The 9873-nt window shown below is 38.2% G+C and overlaps 1 protein-coding gene across 3 annotated transcripts in view; it reads right to left on the bottom strand.

Moving 5' to 3' along the window:
* furinb (furin (paired basic amino acid cleaving enzyme) b) overlaps window positions 1–9873 on the bottom strand; it is a 125805-nt gene that overhangs the window by 67630 nt on the left and 48302 nt on the right. For all 3 annotated transcript variants that reach the window (XM_016668041.1, XM_007545496.2, XM_016668040.1), the window contains one exon: window positions 6734–6832. In XM_016668041.1, coding sequence (XP_016523527.1) covers window positions 6734–6832 — 99 coding nt within the window. The remainder of the gene's footprint in view (window positions 1–6733; window positions 6833–9873) is intronic.

Here is a 9873-nt window from a genome sequence, read left to right as displayed (position 1 = left end):
CACACTTTACCGCTGTTAATTTTCTTGATGACATTAAAAACCAGGTACAAGTTTTTAATGTACCTGTATTCTGACTCTTTTCAGCTACACCTTTTCTGACTCGTACAATTTATTTCTGGTCTGTGGCCCTAAGACCTAAGAGGCCATTCTAGCTACAACCACAGCATTGGTGAAGTAGGAAGCTGTTGAAAAGAAAATATTTTTTTTCTACTGAGGCATGTCAACTGTTCATTCAGGCTGCAACAACTTAGAACTAGATTTCACCGGGTGCTATCGATTTCACTTGTTCACCATTTCATACTTGTGCAATTTTAGGCACTCTGTACCCAACCTTTTCAAATATACAAAAAAAGGAAACTGTCTTTCACAAGAAGTATGTTCTTAACACCATGCTGCTTTGTCAAATTGGCAAAGCAGCAAAGCCACTTCAAAACAGACTTCAGGTAGTCACAAGAAAGACTGGATCTATTATATCAAAGTGAGTCTGTTTTGTTCAGGATTTTTGAAATGTTGTTAACCTTTTGGAAATATCCTCTCTACAAGGAGTACAAATGGAGACTAATAATGTCGGTATTTGCTAATAAATTAAAGAAATACAATAAGTCAATTTTAAATGGGCTAATATGTTTTTTAAAATAACAGTTAATCACAAAAGATGATTTTACCTCTACTCCCAACATATGTAAGTTAATTAAACTTCATGGTAGGAAGACGAGAAAAAAATAATTTAACACTTAACTATAGATCTGTAAGAAAAATTTATATGGTCAAAGTTTTCCAAAAAAGTGTGATTTGATCATCAGTGGATCTCTCTTAAAAACTCGAGATGACAAAGGGGCTTCAAATGGCAGTACTTTAAAAATTTATTTAAAAATTTCCCCCCCATTATAATTCCAAACTTCTTTACACTCCGTTTTGTAGAGTTCTCAGTCATTTTAAAAGCCAATTATGAATATAAACGTTCACTATGGCTTTATGGCAGATATTTGTCAGGTTTTAAATATAAAAGTTGGATCAAAACAGGTATGGACGGACAAACAGATGTTTCTAGAATACATAAGAACCATATTTAAAAAGCCTACGTTGCATTTGTGATCATTCACCAAGGTAGGCTCAGTGTGACCTTAACCAATGCAAAAAAGACTAATAAATTATCTGCTATTTTTGTGGAGTTAAATCCTCATTTATTTGGCTGAAAAGGTCTATTGAGCACTGAACATTAAGTCCAGATGAGTCTTATTCGAGTTTTAATTCGTTTTTTAAACTATCAAAAGCCATCAAAGGGCAGAATGGGACCACTTTATATGTACAGAATAAACACTCGGCCTTCCTACATTGTTTAACAACTGTTTTCCTATCTTTTTCATACAATACTTTACTACTTGTGAGGAGTAAAGTATTTTCATCTGTGAATAGCTCATAATTAGTGGTTTATATCACTAACACTGAATATCACAAGTGAGTTGAGAAATTTAAAAAAGTTTAGAGATAAACTATAATGGGATTAGCACTTTCTAATGAAGAAAGTTTTACTTTCTCCATTAGATTTTCTGCTGATAATAAAGTTAGAATATCACCATCCACATTCACTGTGGCTTTTGCTGACAATAAAAATATATAGCTCTTGAAGTCTGATATAAATTGTTGCAGAGCTTAAAGAGAAGAGAGGAAAGAGCAAGAAAGAGTCGTGTAAATATTCCCTAAAACACTGGACGCAATAAACAATACTAGATTATATTTTATGCAAAACAAACAGCAGTAAACCCAAAACAAATCAATTCTTCCCCTCATAGGATGGACGGGTGTGCAGAGGAAAGATGACAAATGACCCTTACAAACATAATGGTAAAATCTTATGCAACTGCCAATGTCATCTTGCCACTGCGTGATAATTCAAAGGGGATGGTGATAAGCGGCATGCTCGTACCACAGAAGCAGAGGAAAGGAGACAATGGCGGTTTCGTGAAATGCAGCCTCTGGATTAGGAGGAGGAAACAGCGTAACGAGCTCAAAGCTTAGCAATGACTAATCCAAATCCAACCTTTCTGTTTCTATTGCCTTCTAAATCTGTTTTCTTAAACCACATGAAGCATAACCTTTTTTTTTTCTTTCTTTCTTTCTTTCTTTCTTCCTTACTCTGTGGATTAGATAGTTGCAACTCAAATGACTATACAGATGCACATAAACATGGAATAAATAAACATGGAAGCACGATCCCACTCACCTGTGCCATGGAGCGGGTTTGTGTTGGCAGCAGCCATGCTTTGCCAGAGGTTTTCTCTGCTTTTTTGGTTGTGTAGGTGTGTAAGTACATCTGGTGCAAGCTGTTGTTTCTCAGCCAAAAGCCCAATGCCCTCAATAGGTCAGAGTTCAACTACCGAGTTACAGAAACTTGAACTGCTGACTTCTGATATGGAATCTCCATTATAAGAACATCTTTTTTTCATCACTTGAGGCTTTAAATCGACAGCTTTATAACAGGTTCCACTTCTGAACGAGATGCTTTTATTTCCCCGTTCAAAATAAACAGGTTTAACTCTAACATTTCTGAGTGCATCTTGTTGATGAGTTCCGGTCCGTGGCGGATATTAGCAGCAGAAAACCATCAACTATTAATCGAGCCTGTAATCTCAGCAGCAATTTTGTCTTTGTTCATTGTGCATTTCGTCATTTGCTCCAGCAAAGAGATCTATAATTGAGCATTGCACATCATTAGTCCCTTTCTAGTGACAATGACAAAATGTTTGCATCTGCCAGCACCCTTGCTAAACCTCATTGATTTCTCATTGTAGGTCTGTTGAAAACAGATAGCATAATCACATTGCTATGGTGCTCTAGCAGCTCGCTAGAGCACCATAGCATATGGTATGTGAAAGTTCAGAGAGATTTCAATTCAACTCTTGACTACTGCCCACAGTAAATGTCACCGTATCTTAGTAATGTGCCTTAAAGCCCTGGTGCTTGTCAGAGCTCATGAGTGCTTTCCTCAGGCTTCAAGAAATGGGATCAAAATAACTAAAGAAAAATCTTTTAGCCGCCACTTGGGAGATCTATTTAAGTACAGATGGGAAACCTCAGATCTCATTTGGTAAGTATCCATGTCTTCATCAGTAGTCAGGTGCTGCTTGAAATATATTTTAGAGGAGAAAAAGGGTTGCTGCAGTTCCCTGGCAGCAACACCGAAAAAAAACAGGATAGGTAAGGCAGATGTGTGTACAGAAGCTAATAATGCAGCACTTTGGGTCTAGTGGTATTTGAATTTATTAGCATCAGTTTGTCTTTTGGGCAGTAACCCAGGGAGATGAGGGTGAGGGTACTGTATGTTACTTGAAAGCACAAAAGCTTTTTTTTGTGGGGAAAAATAAAAAGACAATATAAACTCAAGCTGGCTTTTTTCTTTGCTCCACATTAGCTCGGTAACCCACAAGAAAGAATTATTGCCATATTTATATCTACAAAGGAACAGGGCAGAAACAACATATGGTCCGAAGTCTGTCTGGGTCAGTAGCATTTGTGGGGGTGGGGATGATTGTTGCATATTGGGGCCCTGCTGTTTTTTTTTAATTTTCCTCCTTTGTTTTCTCACAGCCCACACTGGGCCTGGTTGGCATAGAAAGGACCAGCAGGGGAAGCAAGGTGAAATATCAGCACAGCAAGTCTGTCTACTTGTTCCTCTTTTTTTTTTTAAGGCTCGGTATTATGCAACACTGAACTTTTTTTTAGTTTTATATCATGTTATAATGTTATTCCCTCATCAAAAACATACCTCGAGGAGTGTTGTTTTGAATCTTTTATGTGTGTTTGATAAATCCTTGAATCTCCCACGGCAGCCTAAATACTTGCTCTGCACAAAGCTCTTCGTTGGAGCTGCAGTCTCCAGTTGAGCTTCTTGCCTCACAGAGCACCCGTCGCTTGCACATCCCTAATCAACAAAAATTAGCAAACACCTGGTGAAGCTACGCATTTACCGAGTGCTTCATTTGTACTACTCCTTAGTCCAGTTCTAAAAATGGTTGTAAATGGCATGAGGAGAAGTATTGTTGTGACGACATGATGAAGGCAGAGCGCTGGAAGGAGTTTGAGCTCCTTAAAGAGGCAGAAGCCCAATTTTAAGGCATCAAATTGCAAAGTCAAATTTCTTTTAAGTTATGCTTGATGTACAGCATTTTTTATCACAGCTGAAGGTAATATAGTTACTTGACTGTGCTATAAAATGGCACCATATGCCTGAAACATAAATGCCACCCTTTAATTATTAAATATTTGATTTCTGCTCTTCTTCATATTCAGATATATATTTTTTATAAAGTCTTTGCTAATGGAATAATGTGTACTGTCAGTGTGCACTTGTTTGAAAATATACACCCCATTCATCAGGTAAAAACAGTCAATATCATTCTTTACAGTTCTCCTCTATTTTTCCTCAAAGCAGACTTTTCTCACCTGGGTCCCAAATTCAGGGAAAGTTTGGGTTTTGTTACAGCAACAAACATTGTTTCACCCCAGGGGTTAAATAACTTCCTGTGTCTGTGACATTTTTACAGTTGCTTAGTTTTGATGAGGTCCTGTTTGTGAGTGTTTCTCCTCACTGCCAAACTGATTTTTATTTATTTTTTTTTCATCTGAACTAATGCTTTTTGAAGTATTTTTGCTCCGTCTTAGCTGCTGGATATGTGCATCCATTCAAGAGTGTATGTGGTTTTACTGATTGTTTTGTTTTAAAAGCTGACCTCCTGACCAGCAACATGTTACTTTTGTGAAAGAAAAAAGACAAAAATAAAATAAACTGCAATACAAACTTTATCATCATATGTTGCCAAGATTTTTGCATTTGCATTTCATGTAGCATTTTCTCATAAAATGCCTTGTAAAAGTATTCATACCACTTTAACTTTCTAACAATCTGGTATCTTATAAAAGCATTCTTAGCAATTTATTTAATACAACAAAAGTGTAGACCCAAAATGTCAAATGCTATCCTCCAAGTTCTACTTGTTCCAATATTGATATACTTTCATTGTGCAGAGAAACTTTAAACTTGGATCACTTGAATAAAGTTGAATTTTTTTTGACATGTATATATTTCCAGACTTCACTCAGAAAAGGGAAGACGCACAGCTGGGGGTCTAATGTGGTTCAAACAAGGAGCGGAAACAGGGGGCGTTTAGTTGATTCCAATCTACATGATCTTCACAACACACAAGTACTATTATACCACCTATAAAGAGATCTACACTTGTGCAGCCCATTAAAAATCTAATTAGCACTCAAACTGAAGAATGTTAATAGCAAGGCCACGTAGCCAATTTAAAAAGCACATTTTTTCTAATAGGAATCTTAATTACTTGGTTCTCAACACTGATGTTAAGTGCTATTAAACAGTTTTCGTTATTTACATATGATTTCTGTGAACTGCCTTGTTTTGAGTTAGAACAAGCACAAAGCTCAGTAAAAACTGAAAAAAAACATTCAATAGGATGAAGATTCTACCCTCATTTTTCCTCATTGTTTGTGGTGCCAACCAGCTGTCTACAACGAATTTACAATGGCTTGAAATCTTTTTTCTAAAAAAACAAAAAACAAAACAAAAAAACTGTTTTCTTAGAGAAATGTAATGGATTGTTGAGAGGTTTGATAAGGTTAATATGCTTAAAACAGTCCAGTGACAAGTCTGATTTGATCTGTCTAATTTTCTTAGGTCAACTTCTCTTTGATATGTTCAGGGTCCAGGATACAATTTAAGCTAATTTCACTTCAAAACAAATACCCTTGTTACTGAGGTACCTGGTCAGCCTGCTGTTTAAATAGAGAAAAGGACTCTACTACTATTGTTTAAAAAACAACAACACATAAATCTAACCTGTTGGCATTTGTGTGGACTTGAATAGCAAAAAGGCTGTGGTTATTATTTTCAAAGGACATATGAAACAGTAACAACATAAAAAAGAAAAAAAAATAGAAATTGAAACGTAATATTCTTTGGAAGAAAAAAATAAAATCAATACATGCTGCTGGTGACTGTCTGGGACTGCCTTTCTCTTGTGCTGCTGCAGTAAATATACAACATTGATAGGTTTATTTTCTGGCTCTTGGTGGGCAGGACAAGAAAAATATAACTTCCCATTTTCCCTGGGCACTGTTGTGCTTTCTGGATGTATAACATTCACTCTAGCCATGTTTTTACATACAGAATAATACCAAAGCATATATTGAATTTATGATTTAGAATTTTTTATTTTTCTATTAGCTCTGGTGGCCTTTATCCAACAGTTAGCTGACAGGAAAGTGGGCAATGAGAGACGGGGAAGACATGCGGCAAAAGGTCACCAGGCTGGGAATCGAACCTGGGACATCCGCGTCGAGGACTGATGCCTCCATATATGGGGTGTCCTTAACCCCTGTGCCACCACAGCACACCCTAGAAAAATATTTTTGACAGTCATCCTCTTTTGTTATGTGCAGATGAAGAAGTTTGAGCAATCCTAAAACTGTCCCTATTTAGCATAATTACAGTTATGTAGTGTTCTGAAGTGTGTCAGTGGTACAGATGGAAAGACAAGTGTGGACTACAAAAAAAATAAATAAAAAGTGGTTGACAAGCTGTCACTGATGCTGGCATGCTTTTCTCTAGTGATGTATACACATTCACTGTGTAATCCAATCTGTCTTCCGGCTTTTTGTTGCCAATAAGGAGAGCTGCGGTGAGCTGTGAGAGAGCTGACACCAGTCTTACCTGTGGTTCTTTTTGCAGTCTGATGTGCATTCCCGTGTGGCCTGACAATGCCCTCTTCTCCACGGCATGGTGCCTGAAGTGATAATAATCTCCAAAAACCTGCACAAACACAGACAAAGAGGCAGTGAATTTACCTGCAGGAATAGCACGGGCAGATAAGACTGTTTGCAAGAGTACGGGAACAGAGGTGGATGTGCAGAGAATTCAACTCAAACGGCTGTCACACTGAATGCTGTCACAGTCTGTCTTTCTCTGTTAGTATTAAAAATAAATTAGCTTGTGTTTGTTTATCTAGGAGCATAGGATTTGATACAAATGATCACATGTAAAGTGGATGGATTTTTATCATGCTGAAAGAGTCAGTTGTTGCTAGGTTTCAACCACCAAACTGCTGATTTTAGGTACAGTTAAAGAATTAGATATTAGTCTTGGTCTTCAATATTCCATCCATTTTGTGCAATACACCAGAATTAAAGGCAGCAAAACATTTCCACAGCACCATACTAAGTACAGTTTTCTTAGGTTTGAAAGTTTCGCCTTGACTGGTCCAAACATATTTTTTTTGTCATTGAGGCCAAATGGATCTTTGCCTCCAACCTCAAATATAAAGAACATTAATGGACTAAGCATAAAACTTGGTTTCAGGAAATGGATGAATTTATAAATTGTACCAATTCTGCCAAGATGAATATTCAAATATCCAGTCAGAATTTGCCAGAACCTCAGTAATGAATAATAAAATGTGGTTTTATGCAGCCGAAACTGCAACTTTTACAGACTTTTTCCCAACAAACATTCACCTTTCAGAACATGGGCACATCAACAACAATATGTACTTCAAAGATGCGGGAGGACTTTTAAAATATTGCTGAGATACATAAGCAATCTATCAAGCAATTGTTTTAGTGATTACTTCGATCCTAAACAATTGTGTGAACTTCTAGCGATTATTTCGATCCTGCATAATTATAATAAGTCAGTGGTCCACATAGTTTTTTTTAAAAATGTGACATTCATAGCCACGATGAGTGGAAGTTAACTTCTAACCTGAACTATAAATCAACTGATTAAAAAAATAAAAAACTGAAGCTAATCCAATTATTTGAAGCCTAATACATTTAATATCCATCTCCATTTAGGTATTAAAATCTCAGAAAGTGGTACAAATGTCTGTTTAACAAGAATTACGATAATATCAATTTATGATGGAAAAAATACCTTATTCTTTCTGCACAGGAAAGAATGTAAAGGTATGTAGCTAGCCTGGAAAGATGAAGAGTAAAAATACAAAACTAGCTCTGAAAAGCAACATTCGCCACAAATCTGCAGATGGACATAACGAAAACACGCATGACCTTCAGAGAAAGAGCTATATAAAAGCTGTCTGGAGCATCCCTAATACTGTTGTCATTGCTCTGCTCGTGTCCTGCTCATAAAGGAGCTTTTAGGGACAAGTAATAGGATGACAGCTGTCACCAAACTGGCCTTAAACCTCAGGGGAAGTTTATTTTTCATTAGTCTTGCTGTTAGGTGACACATCGAGCAGCCTGAGGCTCCTCTGCTTGTCACGTCAAGGAGAGCTGACCTAGGAGAGGCCTGCAGACTAAATAATAAGGACATATAGAAGTAAGTTGGGTCTAGCGGATAAAAATAGCCAAACAAAAGATTAATAAAGGAGAAAGATGAGGAACAACACAACCACTTGTTAAACGGATGTATTCGCAAGAGAACAGCCACCATTGGATGGAGGAGGCATTGCAATCTGTACAGTTGTGCCACTGGGGAACAGGCTCACCTTCACTAGCCCAGTGGAGCGAAGGAAGAGAGGGGGAACCAGAGCGGGGTGGCAATGGGGGGAAACAAGGGGAAGGAGGGAAGCTGGGGGTTGGGGTTGAGGTGTTGCTGGAGGGGACCCAAGGTTTGACAGGCTGAGCTGCTGCGATGGATGTGTGTGAGGAGCAAGAAGAGCAGACGCAGCAGGATATAAGGCTCTCCTGGGGCTGCAGGCATATTCTGCAGGCAGCGCTGTCTGCGAGCCGCCCAGACTGGAGGCTCCGGCTTAAAGGCCAAACCTGGCAGCAGTAATATAGAGATGGCATCCTCCGGCAAGCCAATTTGAATTCATTTGTTGAATGTTGTGATTAAGAGCTGGTTCTAAATCTCCTGTTATGAGCTTGCATATTACCCAAATTGCTCAGTTTTATACAAAAATGAATGGTCTTTCAATGCATGCAATTATGGATAGAAAAGATGAATAAGGCTCCTTCAGTGTTAAGGAGGCTTTTAAAAACATCTTCCTGTATTGATGAAAGCATAATATAAAAAGAAGATGTAAAAACACCTGTACTCATGAAATTAAGAAGAAACGAGTGAGGCGAGCTTTTGAACTCGAGATGTGCTTTGAATGGTCTCCTAGTCTGGGTCAGCACGCTCCACAATGGGGAAGCCTGCTGACTTGGCAACTGTCCAGATGACAGTCATTGACAGCCTCAACAAAGAGGATAAGTCACAACAAAACATCATTGCTTATGAAGCCGGTTGTTCACAGAGTACCTATGCCGAACCGTATTCATAGAAAGTTGAGTGGAGGTAAAATGTGTTGTCAGTGACAGTGCAGTAAGAGTCAGTATATCATGGAGCCACTATGCACAGACAAATCCCACGCATGAGCTAGAAATATCATATTTTGGCAAAGTTGCTCCGGGCCTGTGGGTAAGATTGGTCTGTGCATAACGTCTCTTGACGCAAACTGGACTTTTGCTCAGTGGTCCCTTGTTTCAGATAAAATTTGCATCTTATTTGGAAATTGAGGTCCCGGAGTCTGGAGGAAAAGTGGAGAGGCACACAATCCACCTTGCTAAAAGTCCAGAAGGAAGTTTCTACAATTAGTGATTAATATTGGGTGTCATGTCACCTGCTGCTTCTGATCCACTGTGTTTTCTGAAGTCCTGGGTCAAAACAGTCACCTATTAGAACATTTCAGAGCACTTCTTGCTTCTTTCAGCTGACAAGCTTTATGGAGAGGCTGATTTCATTTTAAAGCAGGAGTTGACACATGTCCACACTGCCAAATGTACCAAAAGCTGATGTAATGATAATGCAGTCATTGTGCTTGATTGGCCAGCAACCTCGTCTGACCT

The sequence above is a fragment of the Poecilia formosa genome, unplaced genomic scaffold, assembly GCF_000485575.1.
Source record: "Poecilia formosa unplaced genomic scaffold, Poecilia_formosa-5.1.2 Scaffold13, whole genome shotgun sequence".
Lineage (NCBI taxonomy): Eukaryota > Metazoa > Chordata > Actinopteri > Cyprinodontiformes > Poeciliidae > Poecilia > Poecilia formosa.
Note: the sequence above shows the minus strand (reverse complement) of the source record. Positions and strands in the feature narration are given on the sequence as shown.